Consider the following 25,730-nt stretch of genomic DNA (forward strand, 5'->3'; position numbering starts at 1 on the left):
AAAGGTAATAACATGGTGGTTTATTTTCAGAAGTACAACCACATATGGGACTGCTAAAGATGCAGACAGGTGACAAATTTATCCAAATAGTGACAGTTTTAAGTCTCTGTATAAAACAAAGCACTGCTGGTGTACCATCAAGGATGAAAAGTACTATGTTAGAGGGTTAAATTTTAAGTTTGCTCTGTGTTCACAAGGAACACAGATACTTGTTCAGTTACTTGAAAACATTTATTGATTAAATAAATCAGTACGGCAAATTATAAAAAAAACTTAGTTAAAATTGTTCCTGCCCTTGCTTCTTAAAAACCATTACAGTTGCATAAGTATTAGTACATCTCTTTCCTTGGGCGTTTAACAACAGGAAATAAAAACAGCATTTAATTTGCAACAGGTTTTCTGAACGTCATGAACACTGCAAGCTGCATCACACTTTCCTAACACAAAGCCTCCAGTCGCTCCTGTTCAGCTCACAAAGCAAGCTACTACTTACATACATTTATTTGTACGTGCTTGAAGAGTGAGGACTGCAATTGTCTATGGGATACTAAAAGAATTAAAAGCAGCTTAGCTAAAAGTACAGGCAGTCGTCTCCTATGAATTTAAATTGTTAAAAGCTGAGACCATTAACTTTTAAAAGAATCAAGGTTAAAAACGTTAAAATCAGCAAGTTTAAAACAGTTGGTTTAGGTCTTTCTGTAGACCAGGGACACACAACACCTGAGCAGCCATTACTGCAGCTGGTGTGTCACTCACTTTCCTCGTTCACCTGCTTCCCGTTTGTCAAAGTCCTATTGGCTTTGTGTGCAGGTCCATTATTTCTGTTCTGCTGCTGGCTGTATCTTGCAACTGTGGATACACCATCAATAAACTTGGTCTTATAGAGGACATTGGCGTTGTTAAACATTCCATCCTTCAAGGACACCACAATAAACTAAAACAAAACAGAAAGCTTAAAATAAATGCTCCTATCCAAATATAGAGTTAAAAAAAAAAAGATTAGAAAATGCTTCAAAAAAAATTTACTTTACTTTACTTGGATAATATCTTAGTACTAATTCTTAAAAAAGTAAATCTAAACATAACTGAAGCTCAACGGAATGTGCGAGGCAGGTTAACAAACACCCACAGGTCGGACATTTTCTGTAGCTACGAGCTCTGGCTGTGGTCAATCCCAGTGCTTGGTCTCTTCAGCCCGTGATGTCAGTACCAGTACAATGCAATACGACCTTTCCTGGTGCATCGACCACTGGAAAAATGTTGCCATGTTGTAAAAATGCAGGATCCTTTATAATCTAAAGCTATAACTCAAATTATTTGACAGTACTGGTAACGAATGATCCCCTCTTCTCTAATTTTGAAAGGTCGTATCTACCGCCAAATAGATCACACTTCTCAGTCAGAGGGGTTTCTTCAATACTACAGCTTTTACATATGTAGGCCGCAGTGATCCAACGAGTCTTTCCAGTAATGCCAGGGCCAAAAATGAAATACTTCTAAGTTCAGGTTAAAGAACTCTAGCAAAAAAAAAAAAAAAATGACATGGGTCATGCCTCAAACTGATCGTATCACAGATACTCTTCCCTATTACTGCCCACTTTTTTTAGCCACTGCAACAATTGCTTATGTTAAAAGGTAATGCTTAGAAGAGGTAATGCTTAGAAGTTTCAGTTGCCACATCATAAGGGTCACATCCAGCTAAAATGACTTAGCGATAAAAAAACAACACTGGCATAAAAAAAAAACAGTTGAGAATTTGTAGGAGCAGATTGCCTCTGAAAATAAGAAAGTGAATAAATTAGTTTCACGGTCATACCTGGGAGTGCTGGAAATGCATACTGAGCATCTGTCCAATATTCTGGGTATGAGAGAGATCAAGCGCTGCATCCACTTCATCCAAGATGTAAATTGGGGCAGGTTTGAAAAGAAGCATGGCTAAGATGAAGGACAAGGCCACCAGGGATCTAATACACAGAACAAGGACGATATGTTTTATGCCCGTTTGAGAGACACCTTTCACTTATTGAAGCGATTGTTTGGTAGTAATGAAATGCTCCCTCAAAAGCAGATTCAGGGGTTAAGTTCTGGAGAGACAGAGTAACGGTTTCTGCCACAACTTCTGCCTGGCCCCCTGACTTGGAGGATCATGACTGGGCGAGCAGTGACTTTCCATCTGTGGTCACCAAAATCCGAAGGGAACAACTGTATCGGCTCGTTGTCCCTAAGTCCACGGGGCTTAATGGGATTCACCCCGTAGTGCTGGAGGAGTTGGCAGATGCTACAGCCGGACCCCTCTCCACAGGTTACTCGAGGTCCTGGGAGTCTGGGGAGGTCCCGGCTGACTGAAGGTAACCCGTCTAACGCCTGTCTACAAAAACGGCACAAAAGACCCAGGAAACTACAGACCCCTGTAGTTGGAGATGATTCTCCTGTGTGCTACTGAAAGGCCTTTGAAGAACAAAGCCGTTATCAGGCATAGTCTGCATGGGTTCATGAAGGGACAGGGTGCAGAGCCAGGAGTTGGATGCGATGGTCCTCAAGGGTCCCTCCCAGCTTGGGACAGCCTAATATCAGTCCATGATCTCCTTGCAGAGCTCTGGGGGATTCGCAGCAGCACCAAGTTCCACACAGTAGGTGCTGGGTGCTGCCCCAGGACAGGCAGGGCTGGGAGATGAGGCTGGGGAGCAGCCCTGCAGGGAGGGACCTGGGGGTGCCAGTGCCAACAGGCTCAGCACCAGCATTGTGCTCTCCGAAATGCAGGTGGGATACACTGAGCACAGCACAGCCAGAGGAGGAGGTGACCCCACCACAGCTGGCATCTGTGCAGCTTTTTTTTATTGTGTGCAGCTCCGGGCTACACAGCATACAAAGGACGCTAAGACAGTTGAAGCCTTTTCAAAGGGTTATATAAATGGGGTTACACCAGGCTGGCAGCCAGTCACAACTGGGTTTCCCCAGAGCTCCGGTCTGGCGCCAGGTCTCTTCGATGTTTCTGCAGATCAGCTGGATGCAGGACTTGAATGTATGCTAAGTTTGCAGGTGATACTAAATTAGGAGGGGCTGTTCATGGAAGCATAAAATGGGTTGGGTTGGAAGAGACCTTACAGGTCATTTAGTGTGTTTGTGCTTGGGATTGCCCCAGCCCAGGTGCAGGACCTTGCACTTGGCCTTCTTGAACCTTATGAGGTTCGCACAGGCCCACCTCAGGCCTGCCCAGGTCCCTCTGGATGGCAGCCCTTCCCTCCTGCGTGTCGGCTGCGCCACACGGCTCAGTGTCATCAGCAAACTCACTGAAGATGCCCTCGATCCCACTGTCTGTGTCACAGACAAAGATGTTAAACAGCACTGGTCCCAGTACTGAGCCCAGAGGAAGACCACTGGTTACTGATCTCCAGCTGGACATTGAGCCACTGACCACAACATTTTGATTGCAACAATTCTGACAATTCCTTACCACCAAGTGCTCCATCCATCACATCCATGTCTCTCCAGTTTAGAGACAAGGATATCATGGGGGACAGCGTCAAATGCTTTGCACAGTCCAGGTAGATGAGATCAGTTGCTCTTCCCCTACCCACCACTGCTGTAACCCCAACGTGGAAGGCCACCAGATTTGCCAGGCACTATCTGCCCTTAGTGAAGCCGTGTTGGCTGTCCCCAGTCACCTCCTTATTTTCCATGTGCCAGTTTCCAGGAGGATCTGCTCCATGATCCTGCCAGGCACAGAGGTGAGACTGACGGGCCTGCAGTTCCCTGGGTCTTTCTTTTCTCCCTTTTTAAACATGTTTCCCCTCTGCCAGCCAGTGGGAACTTCACTGGACTGCCACAGCTTCTCAAATATCATGTGGCAGTGGCTTGTCAACTACATCTGCCAGTTCCCTCAGGAGCCACAGCTGTATCTCATCAGGTCCCATGGATCTGTGCACAGTCACGTTCCTTAGATGGTCTCAGATCTGACCTCCTACAGCAAGCAGTTCTTCATTCTCCCAGTCTCTGCCTTTGCCTTCTGCAACTTGGGCAGTGCGGCTAGAACACTTGCTGGTGAAGACCGAGGCAAAAACAGTCTTTGAGTACCTGTCTCCATATCCCAGGTAACCAGGACTACTGTTTCCTGGTGGAGAGGGCCCACATTTTCCCTAGTCTTCTGTTGTAATTATAAAAACCATTCTTATTGTCCTTTGACATGTCTGGCCCTATTCAATTCCATCTGGGCTTTAGCCTTCCTAACGTGATCCCTGGCTGCTCAGACAGTATCTCTGTATTCCTCCCAGGTTACCCATCCCTGCTTCCACCCTCTGTAAGCTTCCATTTGTGCTTGAGCTTGCTGACTCCCCCTGTAAGATGCCTTGCAGAGAGATCTTGACAGATTGGAGAGCTGGGCAATCACCAACAACATGAAGTTTAACAACAGCAAGAGCTGGATTCTGCACCTGGGACAGAGCAACACTGAATACACATACAGACTGGGGGATGAGACGCTGGAGAGCAGCCCCACGTAAAGGCATCTGGGGGTTCGGGTTGACAGCCAGCTGAACCCGAGCCAGCAGTGTGCCCTGGCAGCCAGGAGGGCTGGGGTGCGTCAGGCCCAGCACTGCCACGGGTCAAGGAAACAGACTGTCCTGCTCTGCTCTGCGCTGGTGCGGCCTCACCTCGAGCACTGTGGGCAGTTCCGGGCACCACAATATAAGAAGGACATGAAACCATTAGGCAGCTTCCTAAGGAGGGCTACAAAGATGGTGAAGGAGTCTGGAGTGGCAGACACACGTACAGCGGCTGAGGTCCCTGGGTTCGCTCAGCCCAGAGCAGAGCAGGCCGAGGGGAGGCCTCATGGCGGCCTGCAGCTCCCTCACGAGGGGAGCGGAGGGGCAGGCGCTGAGCTCTGCTCTCTGGGGACAGCGACAGGACCCGAGGGAACGGCATGGAGCTGGGACAGGGGAGGGTCAGGCTGGGGGTTAGGGAAAGGTTCTGCACCCAGAGGGTGGTCGGGCACTGGGACAGGCTCCCCAGGGCAGTGGGCACGGCCCCGAGCTGCCAGAGATCAGGAAGCATTTGGGCAGCACTGTCAGACATCTGGGTCAGATTTTTGGGTGGTCCTGTGTGCAGCCAGGAGTTGGGGACTCGATGATTGGTGTGAGTCCCTTCCAAGTCAGGATATTCTGTGATTCTATGAATGCACCCAGAGCAGGGCAACAGAACTGGTGAAAGGGCTGGCCGGCATGTACTACAAGGAGAGGCTAAGGATACTGTTGTTGTCTAGCTTAAAAAGAGAAGGCTGAGAGGCCACCTCATTTCTCTCTACAACTTCCTGAGGAGGTGAAATGGAGATGGAGGTACTGATCTTAGCTCCCTGGTCACTGGTAACAGGACATGCAGAAACTGCACACAGCTGTGCCAGGGAGGGTAAAAAAAATAGGAAAATTAAGAAAAAAATTAAATACTGTTGTCATAGAGTTAATTTTCTTCACCGAGGCTCACATGATGCTGTGTTCTGGATTTTTTTTTTATGTAAATAGTGGTGATAACACACTGATGAATTTGGTTGCTGCCGAGCAGTGCTTACACAGAGCCAATGACTTTCCAGCTTCTCGTGTTGCCCTGCCAGCAAGGAGGCTGGGCGTGCACAAGGAGCCAAGAGGGGATGGAACAAGAACAGTTGATCCAGACTGACCAAAAAGACATTCCATGCTCTATGATGCCATGCTCAGCAATAAAAGCTGGAGTAAAGGAGGAAGAAGGGGAGGGATGTTCAGAGTGGCAGCACCTGTTGTCCCAAGAAACTGTTAGATGTGATGAGCGCTGCTTTCCTGCCAATGGGAACCAGTGAATGAAGCCCCTGTTTTGTTTTGCTTGCACACACAACTTCTGCTTTATCCATCGAACTGCCTTTGTCTCAACTAGTAAGCTCTCATGCTTTTACCTTTCTGATTCTCTCCCCTGTCCCAGCTGGGGAGAATGAGTGAGATGCTGTGTGGTGCTCATCAGCCACCTGGGGTTAAGCTACGGCTGAGGGTGCTCAAATGCTGTAGCAGGCTTCCAAAAGAGGTGGTTAATGCCCCAAGACTGTCAGTGTTCAAGAGGCAGTTGGACAATACCCTCAATAACATGCTTTTGGTTTGGTTAGCATGAAGTGGTAAGGCAGTTAGGCTTGACGATTTTTGTAGGTCCCTTCCAAATGAACTATTATTTTAAGATCATGCTGTTGCTTTAGCTATTCTCAATTCTGAGTTTTGCAATGCTGTTTTTCAACTTGCAGTTCTTGAAAAGCTCTGGATTTTTCTCTATCCTTCAAGAAGTCCTATGCCTCTATTTCACCTCTCCCTAAATTCTGTTTCTGTTTTTTAACTTGGTAGATTTTTCCTCAGAAGTTGCAAAGAAGCACATGCCCTACACACCAGCAGATCACTGGAGAAGAAAACTTTGTCACCATGACACCGCTTTGAATCCAGGGCAGAACTTGTCTATGCTGATTTTTGAGGTTACAACTCAAAGACTGGAGTACTTAGTGTCGACTGTACATCACTATTACCTAGTTACTGCAGTTTTTGCATGACTCATTTTCCTTTTTGTCGTTTTGTCCACTTCTCCACAGAGTAAAATTTTGCTATTACATGCCAAGCACTGCATTCTTCTAAGTCAGGTTCCTTCTTGAGCTGAACTGAATTTAAAGTACCTTGAATATGAAGCCAAGATGGAAGAAGACAGAGCCCTTGACTTGACCGGGGAAAAGATTAATTTCTTACATTAGTTCTAAACTCTGATTGGCTAGACATATCAACTATATGCGCAACTACAGTGGAATAAAACAAATCTCAAAACACCCACAAAATTTACTAACCTTTGGCCTCCACTAAGTTCTATTAAGTTTTCCTTCCAGGTATTTCCTAAGGCAACTCTGAACTCCAGGCCATCCAAGACGTTTCCAGTTTTAGAGGCTGTTAACATCGCTTTGGCTCCTGGTAGAAGCATTGAGAAGATTGAACCAAAGTCTTTGTTCACCTAGAAGACCATGAAAGATGTATGAGCAAGCTTTGAATCAAAAGCGCAAACTGCTACAGAAACTTAGCAGTGAATTCTCGTGCCTTAAATTTAGAACATATGGTGAGAAAATATTAGTACAGCATCTTTTATTTCTGCTACACTGAAAATGAAGCAAGACCTAGGAAGGTATATAGGACATCTCAGACTGAGCATTGTAGTATCACCAAAAAAGTCCTCCAGTATTTCTTTCATGTGCTGTCAGCCAGGAAAATGGTTATGCCCTGCCTCAGATTTACATTTTTTTCTTTTTTCTTTTTTTTTTTTTCTTTTTTACCAGATTTATCAAAGGTCAATTAAAGTCCTGATTAAAGGACTATTAAAAGTGTAAGCACCTCATAAGAAGCACACGTGGGCATCCTCACCATTCTACTTCCTCCAGGACTACTTAAAAAATGTGCGCATATTGAGTAGGATGCAACTGTAAGCCTAGAATAAAAGCTCTCAGGTCAAGGAAAGAATCTGAGAATACACTTGTTCCACCACCCATGATGCTTTTAAACATAATTCACAACTTTTTGTCAACCAAGATTTTGCAACAAAAAAGTACAGTGGTATCTTGAGTATGGGCAGTAATAATTAAAGCCAATAGTTAATTTGTGAGCATATTAAGTTATTTGACTAGATATAACCAATTTTCTGAAAGGCCAAGAAGTACAAATTCTCCAGGTACAGCAAAAAGTGTCAAGAGCTTTACAGGTAGGAAGGGAAAAGGAAAATTTTACACCTTTTGTTTTTATAGTTCATAACATGAGAGAACTAGCAAGAAAGCAGAGTACTTACACAACAGAAACCTAAACCAACTGTTTCTACCTTCCAGTATTACCTAGCCAGTCAGGGACAGGAACAGTCGTCCAGGTCCACAGCACCGCTTTGTACGGGGCTGTTCCACAGAGCCAGAATTATTTTAATTCTGGTCAAACGTCTAAAGAGCAATTCCTTTCAGTACATAAAGGGGTACTACAAGAAAGCCGGAGAGGGACTCTTTATCAGAGAATGTAGTGACAGGACACAGGGGAATGGTTTTAAACTGTGGCTGCCCCATCCCTGGAAGTGCCCAAGGCCAGGCTGGATGGGGCTTTGGGCAACCTGGTCTGGTGGGAGGTGTCCCTGCCCATGGCGGGGGGGTTGGAGCTGGGTGATCTTTAAGGTCCCTTCCAACCCAAACCATTTTATGATTTCAGAGATACGGTCTATGTAAAAGGCAATGACTTCAGGATGCAAGTAGCTTAACTTTCATTTTATTTTTGTGGGCACCAAAAGAGAATGGTAAAGTAGTTTGCAGTTTTGAGTGTATCTCCACAATTTTCAGAGAATTCATGTTTTATCCTCAAATGTGAGATGAAACAGGAGAAATGGAAGTGGCTGCTTTGTAATTTAAATACTAGGCAACAGAGATTAGTTCTGGAAAGATTTTTTTCATGGAAACGTGCAAGAGTAATCTAAGATGAATCTGATTCTGAAGAAAAAATATGCTAAAAATGCTAAAAAATGCTAAATGTGAAAATGTGAAATGCTAAATGCTAAAATGTGAAAATTGCTTTTCAAGTGACATACCTTTTGCCAAGCAATCTGTAAAGCTTCATTTTTCTTCTGGTCAAGCTCTTCAATAGCTGCAAGAATTTTTTTCTTGTCATTCTCTACAATTCTTTTTTTCTTCATCAAGTCGTTGTACTTATGCAACAAGAAGAGAAGATTGATTTCAATGAACTTTACCATAAAATGAATTTGATCACAATCTTTCAAAAAAAAACAAAACAGTAAAACTGTAACTGTGAAACAGCAATTATCCACAAGATTGAAATCCAAAGCATTTATTTAGCTGTATGTGGGACTTACGTTTTAGGATATTATTTACAAATTAAAGCATTAGAATTTTCAACAGTCAGCAAAGGGGAAAACCAACGTTATTCAAGAATTTGCGCTTTGTTTTCAAGTTAATCATGCTTCATTTGCCTTTCTCGGCAAAAGTATGCAGATAGGAAAAACAGACCTATTCTAATCAAGGAACAGTATTAGAAGTTCAGTGAGTCAGTCAGCGGATGGTTTTGAGACAAAACTGGAATAACCTCAAGATACAGGTGAATTTAAGACAACTCTGGAACATCTTTAAGCTATCTTCTTTAAGATGAGAAGGTTTTTGATCTGCAGCCTTTGATGAAGTATGTCTTTCTCTTATGCTGTAAGAGGTATCACCAAAGCTTGCCTAATGGCAACTTAGAATGGACTGTGTTGTGGAGGAATTATTCTTTTGACTGTTCTAAATCAAGATAATCCATGACCTGGCTTACTGGTGCACTATCAAATAGTTCAAAAATATAAAGTGCGTATCAAAGATCTAATGAAGGTTCTCTGCTAACTCATGAAACCTAGCTTTATTTTTGGTGTATTCAGAAATATAGTATATGAAAATATAAAGCTACATTACCCACAATGTGATATACCCAACCTGCCCAATCTTTAAAGGTTAATACACAGAACACTCACCCTTTCTTCTGCCTCAGAAAGCATATTCATAGCTGTCACGTTCACATTCTTCTCCAGCTGCTGGTTTTTTTCCTGGAGGTTCTGCAGCTTCTCTCTTGCTTCATCAGGATCGTTGGCTTTAAAGTCATAGTTTGTGTTTGGCTGACCAAAAAGATGTTTCTCAGAACCTATCCACTCATACTGCTTCAACATTTTGTTTACCTGTATACAAGATAACATGTTGAGGCTATTTTTTTAATCCCGAATTAAAATAAAAACAAAACAAACAAGAAAAACTACCACCACCCTAAAATTACTCCAAAGCATTGATTATTCTATCCAACACAACATAGGTGGATAGGCTCATGTGATTTCTATGACAAACCAAGATTTCGAAGGTGCTTTTATATATGCTTTTCACACGTTACTTGGAACATGTTTTTTTTCTGTATCTGGACTAAGCCATAGTCAATGAGTATCTGGATCAATTTCTTTAACTGGTTACACAATTTGCTCCTAAGATCAGAACATTCTTTTCATTGATCACCTTCTCTGTGATCTAGTTTCTATGAATCCTTGCTGATAAGCTATGCTACAATTTTTAGTTTCTTCTCCTCAAGACAAAAACTTTTCACATTAAGAGCTGCAAATAGAACAGTGCTCGTCATGAAGAAAGGCTATTTCCTTTTCATGTGGCAAGGAAAATAAACACTCTTGGTCACTAGATGCAAGGAAAAGCATGGTTTTTAAATACCTTACCTTGGCAGTGGCATCAGCAGCCTCTTGTTGATGCTTGCTGATGCTGTGCTCTAACGCTTTAACATTAAGCTGCAATTCATTAGTTTGTTCTTTGTATTTTACTGCCTCTTCAACTTTGGCTTCAATCTTTTTATTCTGTACTGAAATGACTTCTTTCTGCTTGGCCAGCTCCTTCTGGACTTTCTCTACAGATTCCTGAAAAGAAATTCAGACAGCTTCTTATAAACATTAACTTCTTATAAAAGGAGAAGTTAGTCAGTTGTTAGAAGAGAAGGACACAGCAAAGTAGAGGAAAAAATTAACACGTGGCAATACAGCCAAAAAAATAACTACCTAGGCTAAACATAAATGGGTGATGGCAAGAAAATCCAAACAACAAAAAAAATACACCGTATAATTTAAGCTTTAGGGGATCGTATCTCCAGTAACTTGAAAACTGGTAATGAGACTCGGTATTCACTTTTACCTTGGACTTGGATGCCTCAGCTTCCATAGCGTTAACTTCCTCTTGGTAGGATTTGATTGTTTTCTCTGCAGCCTCAATTTGTTGCTTAAAGTTGGCCTCGTCACGTTTTAGCTCTTCAAGTTCCAGAAGCAATGCTTCAACTTCCTAGACAGATGTTTTCAGATGTATTAAGGTATGCTTAAGTGGAAAGAATTAACAGTCAGTTTGATGTATTAAACGAGGGAGAAGATAACAGAACAATTGTTCTTTGGCAAGGGGACAGTGTTGCAAAAGAAGCATCAGCAATTTCTACATGTTAGTGACTACAAAGTAGCATATTAAGTTCTGAAGCTGTCAGGATTAAAATTTTAGGAGAATCAAAGTTTCCGAGTACTAGAACCTCTTCTGACATTGAGAAAATTACCAACAACCTTTGGGCTGCCAACAACTCTTTCATCATAAATGATTTTATGATAACAAAAGTAAGTTTTACCTGCTGCTTTTCTTTTGTTTTTTTGCTTGAATCATCAGCCTTTTTCTTACTGTCATCTAGCTTCTGCTGGACATTCTTTAGCTCTTTTTCACGTTCTGCTTCTGCATTTTTCAATTTATTCTCCAATACCTTGTATTTTTCTTCTGCTTTCTTTTGACTCTCTTCAGTTTTCTTTAATGTCTCTTCACACTCCGCTGAATCAAGAAATATAGTACTAAGATTGAACAGTGTTCTTATTGTTAAGCTTAAACCATAACCTCCAACAGAAATAAGTGTATCTTTGCCTCTACTAGAAAAAACAGTTGTACATTTGCTAGTTAGTGGTCGGCTATTTCAGTGATTCCTTTAAGGCACCAAACAGAAAAACGTTTGTTAAAAAGAAAACGGGGCAAATATATGCCAAATCTGTTGAACAAGCAAGTTATTAAACAGCTACCCAACAAGTTACCTCATCCGTAGTGTACTATGTCCAAGTTATCATTTCTGTCCATTTTTTTCTATACTTGATTCATTTTACATTTTTCCTCAGAAATATCAACAGTACTTCTTTCCACTGCTTTCCTGTCATTCAAACTGTTTGTTTTGCTAACCTTAAATGTGCACTGAAACAGATAGCTTGGAAAAAAAGCCACAAAATTACTCAAATATGGAATTAAATCCATTAAAAATGTCCCTGCAAAGTCATTTTTCTTTTTATTTTTAAGAACATAAAACCCCTAATAAGGATATAAGCTTTACTACAAAGCTTACCTGAAGAAACCTAGTCCCAATCCCACCTATGCTTGTCAGCTGTGATTCTGTATCTGTTATATACTCCAAAAGTATAAAGCTAATTTTCAAAGCTATTTTTTTCCCTTAAGCAAAGATTCTGCTACTTAAGCAGCCAAACAACCATCTCATTCTCAGCAATTAGTCTTCAGTTACAAGATTAAAAACATATTTGTCTCACCAATGGTTTTTTTCAGAGCAAGCAGCTCTTCCTCTTGCTTGTGATAAGCGCTTTGCTGAAGCTTCATTTGCAGTAGCTCTGCTTCTTCAGACTTCATCTCCCACTCCTGCTTCAGTTGCTGGTACCTTTGAAGACAGACGTGATATGCTGTTAAAAAGAGGGGTACCCACCACTTCAGCTTCGAAGTTGAAATAAATACTTCTATACTTCCCGTTCCAATGAGAGGTACAATGAATATAATACAAGTAAACTTACATTTATAGAAGACCAGTATATCTTTATAAAGATAAATAAACATATAAGTATAAATATCTTTTTAAGTAATTGTGAATTTTGTAGGTAAGTTATTATACACGTAATTCATCCTTGTGTAGCCCTGATAAGGTACATTAAAAACAAACAAATCCAACACATGGAGTTTGGAAACAATTCAGAGCTCATGTTTTTCCAGCCAGTGGTATGACAGGTGCTAGACAGAATCAGCAAAGAAAAAAAATATTTAAATGCAAAACTCATTCCTTCTTTTGGTCATATTTCCAGAACCTATTATGACTTAAAACAATCTGAAAAATAAATGCAGCTGGTAGATAGCATATTGCACAACACTACTTTCTTATGGGATTTTTATAGAATTGACTAAATATGTATTTTTATATTCCATCTTTTAAAAACATCTCCAGTAATTAAGTAGCTCAAAATTCAAATATAGTTAAAATCATTTAACTTAAATCCTTATAGCAGTATAACTCAAAGAGTCATTTCCCTTTAGTACCTTTATACTTGCTTTGGAGAACAGTAAGAGCTATCACAAACTTAAATTCTGGATGTGTGTTACAAAATACAACTGAAACCATTCTTGAGTGCATTTCATGACAACTCCGGAAAACTTCAGGTGATCTCAAGTAAATATTATTGTATGCCAAAATATTATGGTTTCTTTTTCTTCTGCATTACACCAAATAAAATTTTCTTGAAAGAGTTCTCCAAAACTAAATTTGCCTGTTGACTGCTATACTTACAAATTAAATTATGCAAGGGAAGGTGGTGAGAATCATTCTTTTCTGCATGTTAAATTCACAACAGGCCCTACCCCCTCCAAAAAGCATTTATTTGTATTAGATTTATTCATAGTCACATAAGAAAAATAACAGACAATTTTACAGGGCAAACCTTACTTTTCAGAGGCATTATGTAAGCTCGCCAGCTCTCTCTCTATAGTGACAAGTTGAGACATCTTTACTTTGAGACTGACTTCAGCTTCTCTCTTTTCTTGAACTTTTGACAATATTGGTACAGTGTGTGTGCCTGCACCTATTCAGTGAAGAAAACACAAAGTTAATCCAATTAGAATTAGATTCAGCCCTGGCAAGTGGTGAATTGTAGATGTTGACTATGATGCTGGGTCATGCTTTGTTGTCGTTAGAGAATAGAAAAACAGGTGGGCTGAAATTACAATAGCTTTCAATGGGGAGAGACTACAAACGAATTTTGTGATATCAAGCAACTTTAAATGTCATCTATGAAATCACCTCAAATTAATTATGAATTACCTCAGAAAGTTTTTGAATTCATAGCATTTCTCTAACTATCTTCCAAGAGGTTTCAATAGCTAAAAAAAGGTTTAAGTATTTAAAATAAAAAGCTAGTTATGCAAATAGTTTGTCATTTTTTTCCTAGTCTACTAGTAATTTTACTTAAGCGTATGACCACCAAATCTTTGCTCAAAAAGCATTATTACCAGCATGAGCCTCAACAAAAACATCTCTATTCATTTTTCGAAAAAATTATGCAGAGCAGTAAAGAAATCAACAAGAATACAATATTATATGAAAAAAACAGTAATTGCCTCCACTAAGGGTGCCCTGGGGATCAAATATATCTCCTTCAAGCGTAACACTTCTTTTCAAGATCCTTCTGTCGAAGGTCACTTTCTTTGCATTATCCATGCCTTTACAGACCAGCGTTGTTCCAAAGACATATTCCATTGCCTTCTGTAGTTCAAAATTATACCCGATTAAAGAAATGGCTAAATGCACATCATCAAAATGACTGACCTAGAAATAAAATTAAATGTAATTAGCATACCTTAAGATATAAGAATTTTCAAATTTCATTTGTCTTCTCTTGATAAAAATACTTTCCAAAAATATCATTACATTTTAAAACATAACTTCAATTAAAAGACAATTAAAACCAGTTTAAACACTGCATAGCTCAAACTATACAAAAGGAAAAAAAATAAGATACCCTCAAACCCTGTAGAAATTCTTTTTAGTATGGCCATTACAAAGCCTATATTTTTAGCAATAAAAAAAAGGCAGCACACAAGTGAATTTATTTACATACCAAGCTTTTGGCCAGACTGACAATTTCTTGTGCAATACACTTGGCTGAAATTTTGTTTAGTGGAATGATGGTGTATCGATGCTTTAGTTGACCCTTTTCTAAAAGCTTTTGGCCAGTAGCCTAGAATGAGAAGAGTTACAAGTCAGAGCATACCTAAATATATAAATGATTTGAAAATTAAGATAGTATGGCATTGCAATTGGATTACATTGTTGACAATAACTACGCATTACCCTTTTGAATTAATCTGAACATGTACGCAGGTCCAAGCCACCTCTTAAGCATACAGTCATTATGCCCATGCTTGCTAACCTTGAATCACATGACCTAATCTCAGTATTCAGCGCTTTGTATTAAAGTAATATATGTACCTCTGTATCCACAACTATGTGATAGAGTTTTCCTCCACCCACCACTTCTAGGGCTTTTGCTGTGGCTGCATCTTTCAGGGTCACGAGAGTTACAACAAGGCCTTTCACAAGGTTTGGATCCCAATTCTTTTCTGGATGTCTTAAAAACAAACAGTTATGATAACCACACATTCTGTTCTCTCCTCCACATCTTTAAAAACTATATTAAAAACTCTTACTGTTTACTATGGTATAAGAAATAACGCAAAATCATAGAAAATGAGCAGCAAAAGGTTAAACTAACTACTTTACAGCAAGAGACTTCCCAAAAAAAAGTCATTTACAAAGGCAATACAAGAATGTTCTTCCTGATTTTGGTATGATTTGTCCACAGGTTTTTCATTTGATTTTACTCTAGGTCCTATTATTATTATTAGCACAGCTACAGGAATATGTTCAGAGTGATTTTTACATAAGCAAATAAATCTGGGGATACATATATTTGATTGGTGGAGACAGACACAATATTGACTTCCACAGAGCAAGTTTATTCACAGTCCTCAAAGAGAACTCTAAAAATTAATGGTAATTAATTTTACAGACTGTTGGATACTATAGTTTCAGCTACGGAACTCGACTTAAAGCTTACAAACACCATGTCACTAAACTTCTATCTTTAAATGATTTTGATAAGCCTGTATTTTAAGAATGACTGCATCCCCTTCCCTGCCGCCCATTAATTCAGCTAACGTTTCCTGACTTTACTCACCCCTCCACTTGTATCAGATAAGATAATCATTATTCACTGACAGTAAAAGAAAGACAACAGCTAAGGAATCGATAATTCTCTTAAGACCATACATAAAATGCACCAAAACCCACTTTTAAATGCATTTCAGGATAACACTGAGATCTTACTTGTATTCAAAGTGTAGGTGAGGAAACTTTGCTACTAAGCTGTCATATAACTGTCTCAGCTGACCGATGTCATGAGTCAATTGCTTCTTTTTTTCTAAAAGGTCTCCTTGTTTTGCATCTTAAGAGTTGAACACAAGACACATTCAGAGCACAGAAATAAGTAGCTTAAAAATTGGTATGCTGCACTGCTTATATAAATATTTATATAAATAGAGAATAGATAACCTTTAAAATTATTTTTAAATTTTCAGCTTAGACAAATTAGCACTTTAACAAGATTAAACATGCAAAGAGCAAAAAGTCTGATGTCCTTCCATGAATGTGAGTTGAAATTGATTCAGCAATATCAATTTATACTTTTGCATATCTTCCGTGACAATTGTTACCTGGAATAAGAAACAATAAGACAAGTTTTATGCAGGAAAAAATGGAAAGAAACAGGGAGATTGGTCATTTTTTTCCTTTTAAGTTTAAGCTCAAGCTTTAAAAGTGTTGTCCTACAGTGTATCAAATTAAGTTAATTCAAACTACTTTCTGTGGAAGGCAAGAGCTGTTGAGCTTTGACCAGACAGGCTGCCTTGCACATGAAAGCAGTACACTTCTTTTTTTCTGCTCCTTCTATATTCCTTGCCAGATTCCCCCCAAATAATTCACCAGAGGTCTATATGAACCTTTACAGCTCAGTTTTTCCATTAGATTCTCCAGGTTTTCTTTTGCTTTTTTGACAGCTTCAAAGGCTTCTTGGTCTTTTTTGTAGCTCCCATCCATCTTTTTAACTTCGGTTTGTTTTGTCTTTAATTCCTGCTGTGTATATTTCAACTTCATTTGGGCCTATAAGGAATAAGAAAGTATGGAACCAGCAGATCTTTAAGGAGAATCTTTGAGTATGCATTTAGGACACCAGTACTATTTCAGTCCTCCCTTAATTTTCTTTAAAAAATTCCTACTGTTTGTAACAATGGCAAATAGCAGCCCTGGCCTTTAAAATTAAGGGCACTGGTGATTTGTAAATAAAAGCGCAAATCATGTATCTGAGTAGGTTTTTGGGCTGTGACCCTCTTGAGCAGTGTGTATGAAGGCGTTGGCCAGCAGGCGACCGGTGTCATGAGAGGGCAAGGCAGGAGTTGGTGCTGCTAGCCAACCCCACAGCCAGTTTAAAATGGCATGAATACGTATATAAACCCACGCCTGGGGAGCACCATGGACCAGGAGGACTGCAAACATGGACAAAAAAGTCTGTGCGGCAGTTCGTGCAGGAAGGGGAACAAACTCAGTCAGCAGGTGGCCTGCTCGCCCTGCCTCCTCTGCTCACCAGCAGCCCTGTCAGCCTCCCCAGCCAACGACATCGCTTAAAATTACAGAATCATTCAGGTTGGAAAAGACCTCTTTAAAGCATTATCAGCTGGGGAGAGAGATACCATTAGGAACACTGAGGTTATGCCAAGGGATGGTGTGGCACTGTCTGAGGGTGGCAGGGATAACAGGAGAATCTGTGCTGCTCCAAGGAGGTCTGTGGGGTTCAGGAGGACATCTGGAATGCCCACATAGCAATGCACGCAGTGTGAGGAACAAACGGGAAGAACTGAAAGCTTCGGTCCTTTCCCAGAGCTGTGATACCATTGGTGTTAGTGAGACTTGGTGGGACGAGGCCCATGACTGGAGTGGTGGGGATGGAGGGCAATTGGCTGTTCAGGAGGGATAGGCAGGGTAGGCAAGATAGAGGTCCTTGTCCTTATGGGCAATTTCAGCTTAAACATAACATAACATAAACATAAACTGGAAATAGCATACTGACATGACAAGCAAGCCTCAGAAACTCCTAAAGCATATTGAAGATAACTTCCTGTCACGAGTATTGAGTGAGCCAAATAGAAAAGGTGCCCTTCTAGCTCCATTGTTTTAGAATAGCGAGTGCCTTGTGGGACAGGTGATGTTAGGTGGCCCTCTTGGCCACAGTGCAACTGCAACTTTCTTAGGAGGGGAGGTCCCGGTCTTTTCTCCATGTTAACTGATGACAGGGTGCATGGGAACAGCACAAAGCTGTACCAGGGGAAGTTCTGATGAGATATTAGCAAACATTTATTTACCATGAGGGTGGTCAGACACTGAACAGGCTTTCCTGGAGGTGGTTGGTGCCCCAAGCCTGTCAGTGTTTAAGAGGCATTGGGACATTGCCCTCAGTAACACGCTTTAACTTTTGGTAGCCCTGGAGTGGTCAGGGTAGTTGGACTAGATGATCTCTCAAGGTTCCTGCCGACTGAGTTATTCTATTCCAAGTATTTGGATACAGTAATATATATTAGCACATGAAAAGTGTTCAAGAAAGGGAAGAAAAAAGGTAAAATAATGTGGGGGAAAGACACCCTTATTTTTTGTGAAAGAATTTTTTTTTAAATGAGACAAGGAAGGTGCACTTTTAACTCGGAAAATTTATATTCCATCATAAGAACCACAACAGCGGAAGTTTGCTATCTTAAGACAAAAGATGTGACATCTGTTTCAGTTGTGTTGTTGGCACACAATGTAACTAAGGTGAAAACTGAGGAGTTATTTCTGAACTATCCACTCACACTCGTTTATTTTGATTCCACTAGTTTTAATATAGAAATAATTTAATTCCTACAGTGTATGTGTATATCATAGGTAGCTATCTTAATTTCTTCCTATTCAATACTATTAGTCATCTGAGTCCTGCTTTATGTCTCAAAAGCCAGTTTCTGTACTTCCTCATGGCCATGTTGTAGCTTTTCCCTAAATCAGCACAAGATTATTACTTTCTAAATAACCTGTTTAAGTCAAAGTTACCTTAATACTTATGCCAACCTACAAAATACCTTGCATAGATATTCTACAAATCTTCTTCATAAACCTTCCAAGGTTTGACTCTTACCTGTTTAGCTTCTGTTACAGCTTTGCTAATTTCATTTTTGCAGGTCATCATCTGGTCTGCAAGAGTAGCTTCTTCACCATCACCATTCTTAGACAGGCCAGCATACACAGCATTGAAATTCTGTTGGGCTGCGGCTAAAGCGTCTGCGTCTTTTTTACTTTCTTCCTGTAAAGCATTTAGTCCTTCCTGTATCTTCTTTAATTCTTTCTGCTTTGACGTGTATGCCTTAGAATCCTTTAGCAAAGAAAAAGAAACAAACAAAAAAAAGGAACAGAGAACCTAAGTCCCATTAACTTCAAATACATGTTTACATGTTGTTCAGATGCGTAGCTATGAGTACTTTCACCAACTAAATTTCTGTAACCCTTTGTCAGATTTTCTGGTTTTGCAATCCGTCTTTGCATGTTTCAAATGTGTAATTGGCCTGTGAGTGCACTGAAGATCTACAGAAAGATGGAAGACAGGAAGAGGTGGTAACTGCACAAGAACTAGCAAAAAAAAAATAGCCATCCCTAAAGTATTCTTTATTCTTTGAGTGTTCCTCTTTCATGAAAACATAATTAGATGTCAAGAATATGAAACTAATTTTTTTCCTTTAAGAGTACCAGGCCTCCAGAGTGCAGAATATTTTTGAAACAATTGGAATACCCTCCTGAGATTAAAAGAAAGTTGCCAACAGTAGAAAGCTCCACTTTCTTCATCATCACGTCTCTTTTTAATAGGAGCCTACTACCTATGCCATGTAAATCAAATAATGCCCTTACTTGTTGCTGCCTTCCTGGTGACTTTCTTGCCAATCAGCTTTGGAGAGGTAAGAAAATAGTGCTGTCCCCACTCAGTCTGAACTACTCTAGCACTTAAAAAGAAAATCATGTACAAAGGTCTTACCTCCTGCATGCATTTTACCAGTTCCTTGTGCTTATTCTCTTCACTTTTTAAGTTCTGCTTCTTGAGATCAATAGCACTTCTTGCCTTAGCATCAAGTCTTTGAAGTTCTGAAAGAGTATCTTCCAGTGACTTGAGCATATCACCGATTTCCTACAATCAGAAACAACAGAAATTTAATGTAATGATACAGTATCTGTAATATTTCACCTGTTCACAGATATGCACAGAAGATGAATGAGGCAGACAGACTCCAATGCAAACAGGCTAGAACTTGTATTCCCTCAGAAATCCAAACTGATTTGAAGCCACTAGAGCTCAACACTAATTATGATGGGATACTGCCCCCATACAAAAGCTGCATTTAGGCATCCAAACACCCTGTGGGCTCTATCCTGCATCTAACCAATTTTGCCGCCCCCATAGCTGAGGTTACTGGTGACTTGTTGAACGTGTTTCCTGTTTGAAGTGTATTTCTTTTGAGACACCAACAAAAAGTGAAAAAAAAAAATCCTGGCAAAGTTTACCATTGAATGCACAATGGAAACAAGCAGAAAACCTTGTCTTCTTCAGTTGTTACTAATTTACAGCAATTGGTAATAAAGCCTTTCAGACATGAAAATCTTAAATTGACATCATTTAGACAGTGGCTATGAATGATAACGAGCAGAATATGAGCTAAACAATGCGCAACAGGAAGATAACAATCAAAGGGTGTATTATCTAGAAAAATAATTTCCTGCTCATATAATTCCTTCTATTAATACTTTCAGACAAGCACATCTCACTTACCTTATTCCTTTCCTTTTCCAACTCTGCTATTTGTTTCTGAAGTTCCTTCACCTTCTTCTCATTCTCAGCCATTGATTCTTGAACCGTATCTCTCTTTATGTATGCTTCCTTTAACATAACAGCAGAGCGTGCTTTTGTCTCTTCGGCCAGAACAAACTGATGGGCTAGGCAGATGTGCCTTAAATGCTCCATTTCTTGCATTACTTTTTGGTACTCTAGATAGCACAATCGTTCCTGAAAAGAAAAGATACCAATTAGAAGAAAAAAACACTAGAATTTGGTAGAAAAATGTTATTAAGTCAGACCGTTATAGAAAACTTCTAAGTATTTCTAAAATTACTGATATTATATGTTGATAAGAGGAAGGATCCTCCATGTTAAGAAATATTCAGTATTGTACATTGCAAATCTGTTTAAGAAAATCCTAGACAAATATACACTTGTAGCTGATTCTACAGCAGGAACTCCACTTGACACCAGATTTTTAAGAACTAAGATAGAAACTTAACTGCTATTTTTATTACTTCTCTTGTTTAATACTTTCTAGCTACATTTCCCTTCAGGATTTCTTGCAAGTACTGCATGTCACATTGTCTGTATTTGGACAAAAGATAAATTTTGTATCTCCTAAAAGATTCTACAAAGCCTGAAAACACCATAAGTCTTACCTACCACACATTAGTTCAGAGCAGCTGAAAGTATTCAGTACTTTAAGACCTCTACCTCTCTTCTAATTATTACTTACCTGTTTCAGTTTCTCTAAAGTTGGAGTGATCTCTTCATCTAAGACCTGAAACACAAACCAGAACATTTGTATTCAGATTTTTAAAACTCCGAGTGTTCATAGCTAGTTCCACACACAGAAATGAAATACTGTACGAGTTAAAAGACACACTGCGCTAGTTACTCAGTATCCCGAACAACTATAAGAAAGTACACTTTCCAACATACAGTACCGTTTGAATTTCTCTCAGTTTGGCTTCCTTCTTCGCTATGGTTTTCTGGACAGATATTTTCTTGCATTCATACATCCTAGTACCAGCTGCTTCTTCAACCATAGACAAAATCTAAAATAAAACATCGAAATTCTGACGTTACTTCTTTGTACAACGTCAAATAGATTTGACTTGGAACTGAGCTCAACGTCATATATCCCTACATTTTGTTGTTGTTGTTTTTTCACCCAAAATACTGATTCTTGACATTCAAAATAAACCCGTAAAATTCCAGAAAAAAACTCCCACAGTTTTCTTACCTCTGGTGGCTTCATATTTAGGACTTTGGTAATTCGTCCCTGGTTAGAGAAAGATAAATCAAAAATGACGATTGTTTACCATGCTATAGTAGTAAAAATAAAATTAAAAGTCACACGTTAATTTTATATGCTATACTGCACGCTAAAACGCTTTTTTTTTTTTCCTGTAAGGATAATCTAGTTTTATACAATTGCTTTATTCTGGAAAGTTCACAGAAATACATAAGTAAATTCTTCATGCAGCACACTTGAAATGGCCCTTTTAACTTCCAGACGCATCTTCCACATTATTGCTTGTATCCATATAAAGCAGTACTGTGCTTATTTTGTACTGTTAGTCTTACTGACTTGCAAATCTTAAATAACTTCTTCATTATAGGTTGGCTGTTTGGTCATTTAGCTCATATGTAACGAGGGGAAGCAGAATGGGTGCAATACTGACTTTTTAAAAATAAATAAATAAATAAGCAGGAAATTGGGACAATTCCATTTGAAACAGTAAAGCCTGCTACGTTTTATTATTCCATGCAAATATTTCAAAGATTTATTTAGTCCTTGTGTTAAAGTTTGTCAGGGTCTTTTCACTTGATCAACTTTGCTCTTCTCAACTGGTCTATCAACTTTATACAAAATACTGACTAAGATAGAATTTACCAAACAGGAAAAAAAGCTCTTTTTTTTAATGCAGTAATAGAGGAAAAACTCATCTGTTAAAGAGACGAAAAGGAAAACAAAATGGGTATATGTTTTACAAAAAGCCTGCAATAAGGCATATGAGAAGAAAGAGTAAGGGCTGAAAATTATGTTTCCGCTGGAAACCTTAGCTACATGACAGATACTTGACTCGTTCAAGCTGCTTTTCTCTAATTAAGAAATTAAGTGTTCTTCCACTACCTGTTCAGCCACAAACTTAGTGACACTTCTATACTTTTTGGATTTTAGAAAGATGCACACAATACCTGCATAATGAGGAAGTGAGGGTTATTGACATTGAGTCCAACAGAACAGAAGAGATCCTGTACAGAAGTGTTGGTAGCATTCACACCATTGATGAGATACTTATTTTTACCTCCAACGATGACCTAGGCAAGAAAGAGAAGCACAAGAAACTTCACATGATTTAAAAGTGGCTTGATTGTGGGAATACAAGCTAATGACTTAAAGGGATCAAAAATCTGAGCAAGTCCCATATTATATAGCCTTGCATACGCATATGGAACATCAAAACAGATCTTACAGATATTTCAGATGTCTTTTTAGTGCTAACATAAAACGATCAGTAACAGAGGGCAACATTTTTGTCCTAGATTTACAAGAAGACTTCCAGACTCTGCAGGTTTTCTTATCAAGGTTCCTATGCTCTTGGAGACAAAATTTAACACACAGTTCAGAAATTAAGTAGAAAAGAAAGCCACAAAATAGAAAATCAGAACTTGTTTTATGAGCACAATACCACTGCTATTATGTTTCTGTGCAACTCTGTAGAAAACACTACGGATATACTACATTCATTTATATAGAAAACATTATTAATACACTACATTTAATTACGTTAAACTTATTTCCCAAGTAATTCAAAATTGTAAGCTAGTACACTGGTTCCACTTCTACAGTCTGTTACTAACCACACTGTAGAAACATTGCCTCACTTGCAAAAACTCAAGGACTGTAAAAATTAAGTTGTTGGGTTTTTTTTCCCTTTAAGAGTCACTCTGTTGAGCATGGTAAAAACGTACGCAGATTTCTGCACAAATACATACATTAAGAACCCACCTGCCTGGTGATGGTGATCTCATCACTGCTTTCAAATCCCAGGGGACTCTGTTTCTTGTCAGAATTGTCAAAGGTGATAGATACAGTTGCTTTATTAACTCCTGCTTGCCCGTTTTTATAAACTAGATCTTGCAAGTTGGCAGCTCGCACCTAAATACGTGGAATAAGTTTTTTTAGAGTTTGAAGGAATTTCAAAGTGTGTCAACGTGAAGAATTTCAGAATTTGTAAAACCACAGGCAGAGCATTCAAATTAGAGTGAGTTAGCTAGTTGCTCCTGCATGAGATTCCTGACAAAAACTGGATGGCTGTTTAAAAGAATAAAAAGCTAGATGACTAGTTCATCACTAGTATCTGTATTTTAAAAATACTTATTCCCTATGCAGTTCAGAAGAAAGCAAAACAGAAAAAGTGTTCCTTGGAAGTCTATTCAATTGCCCTAGAATTACCGCGGGGAAAACAATATCACGTGAGAACAAAGACTCAACTTGATATCAGCACACGCACAATCTTTACATAATACATGCTTAATGCAAGCATACGTATTTTCTTTTAAACAGCAGTCATTGTGAGAAAACAGCTTTTTGCTTCTTCTGATGAAACAGCTGGTCAAATTTTGGCAATCTGATCGAGAAGTGCAGAAAATTAATACAAATAAGCAAGTTTTGCCTTTACTCACAAAAGAACTCCAGCCTCAGAGGCTGCTGCCTCTGAAGTGGTATCTTCAGTCTAAGGTTCTAAGCTGCATACTTTGCACTACCACGGTATATTGATAAAACTGTGGTTCGGTCTTAATACAACGAACAAGAAAGACAGAAATGCAGCTTTGCACACTGAAGAATCCGAATATTTTCTGACAGAAGCACCACTTCGGGTCTTCCACCAGAGATCACTCAAGAGACAAAAACAAAACGCTGCTGACAAAAGGGACCTGTTAAATTCTCCTTACCTGGGACAGGTTGGTGATGCCCAGCAGGAAGCAGATGGAGTCCAAGATGTTGGACTTGCCGCTGCCATTCAAGCCGGTGATGGCGTTGAACAGCGGGTCGAACCCGTTGATCTCCGTCCTCTGCGCGTACGACTTGAACCCATCGAGTATGATAGACTTGATGTACATCTTCCCAAGGGACCGGGCCAGGTACTCCTTCCAGGGCTACGGAGAAACTGCTCTTGGTTGTAACTCCCTATTTTCAGGGAAAAATTTAAAAAAAAAAAAAAAATCGCACTTCGTGTCAGGCACAGCTGAATGTCAACGGAAACGGGACGAGACCGCGGCTTTAGAACAAAAGCAGCATGAATTTTTACACAGACGCCTACTCAGGACCTCAGACCGAGGAAAAAAAGCTACTTAATACCTCAGACGGAGGGGAAATAATTGGAAATAGACCCCAGAGCCCCATCCCGCCCCGCCCCGCCCCGCTCCTCACAGACAGCGCCGCTCGCCGTGTAACCGACGCCTGAATTTTGGCGCCCACAGCCAGCGGCCGCTGCCCGGCAGCGCCCTCTCCGTGGCTGTCCAACGCGCTGCCTGCCTCCGCTGGCGTACCTCGCACCGTTTCTCCTTTCTGGAGAGGGAGGGAGAGGCTGCAGGAAACCGTTTCTTGTTGGCAATAACAAATAGAGCGGGAGTGAAGAAAGCGGACCTCGGTCGGAGGGGTTGGCCTCAAGATCGGGTTAGGCGACGGAGTCCGGCAGGCGCTGCCGCCGAAGGCCCCCTCAAGCCCGGACAGACCGAGAGGGGCCGTGGGGGCCTCAGCGGGCTGAGGCGGGAAGGGGCGGAAAATGGCGAGCGACCCGCCCTGAGGGAGGGGCGAGGGGCCAGCTGAGGCGGGAGCAGGGGGCGGGGCGGGAGCGAAGCCGTTTGGAACCAAAATGTTTAATTTTAACGCTTTTGAGGCCGTAGGGAGGTTCCTGAAGGAAAATACAGCCCGAGGGCAGGGATGAGGCCATGTGAAAAACTTCTTTTGTCTCCCTGCGCGGTGATTCACAACGGGAAGAAGGGCCGTTAGCTGGTGTGTCACCGGCTGCGAAAAAGGAAGGCGGGAAAATAAACGAACTACTGTTGCATTAGAGTTGATTTTTTTTTTCCTACCTTTCTGTTTAGATTGTTAGGGCTTGGATGTGGCTCCCTGTAAAGGAAGGCATTGGTAAAATTCCCAGAGCTGCAGCACAAAGCTAATGCTGGAGTACGCTAGTTGTGACGACAGAGTAACTAGGATTGTTATAGGACTACCAAAATGAAGAAAATTTGATTTTATTCTTAAAAACAGACAGAAAAAAGCTTCCCCCACCCCACCCCACCCCTGTATATACACACGCATATATATTTAAAGGAAAAACATCTGCTTAATTCTCTGTGGCTGTTTACCTGCTGTG

General features: G+C 40.2%; 1 protein-coding gene across 4 annotated transcripts; it reads right to left on the reverse strand.

Annotated features, from left to right (window-relative positions):
* SMC2 (structural maintenance of chromosomes 2) lies at positions 1-25,129 on the reverse strand. 4 transcript variants are annotated; one of them, XM_083819133.1, is made up of 25 exons: positions 24,901-25,129; positions 24,304-24,538; positions 23,357-23,506; positions 22,543-22,665; positions 21,584-21,622; positions 21,285-21,395; positions 21,074-21,118; positions 20,329-20,562; positions 19,540-19,689; positions 18,652-18,885; positions 16,433-16,592; positions 15,762-15,879; positions 14,865-15,003; positions 14,494-14,613; positions 13,994-14,201; positions 13,323-13,458; positions 12,148-12,272; positions 11,199-11,392; positions 10,727-10,870; positions 10,261-10,455; positions 9,523-9,723; positions 8,593-8,709; positions 6,836-6,996; positions 1,817-1,964; positions 1-934 (listed from the first exon to the last, which is right to left on the reverse strand). In XM_083819133.1, exons 2-25 carry the CDS (start codon positions 24,469-24,471, stop codon positions 749-751), a joined length of 3,606 nt encoding a protein of 1,201 aa, XP_083675259.1. In that variant the 5' UTR covers positions 24,472-24,538; positions 24,901-25,129; the 3' UTR covers positions 1-748. The 4 variants fall into 4 exon arrangements, with proteins under 4 accessions (XP_083675259.1, XP_083675260.1, XP_083675261.1 ...); XM_083819134.1 differs by having other exon boundaries at positions 24,998-25,017; XM_083819135.1 differs by lacking the exon at positions 24,901-25,129 and adding an exon at positions 24,782-24,876.
* Between the last annotated feature and the right edge of the window lie 601 nt (positions 25,130-25,730).

The sequence above is a fragment of the Anser anser genome (assembly GCF_964211835.1).
Source record: "Anser anser genome assembly, chromosome: Z".
Taxonomy (NCBI): Eukaryota; Metazoa; Chordata; class Aves; order Anseriformes; family Anatidae; genus Anser; species Anser anser.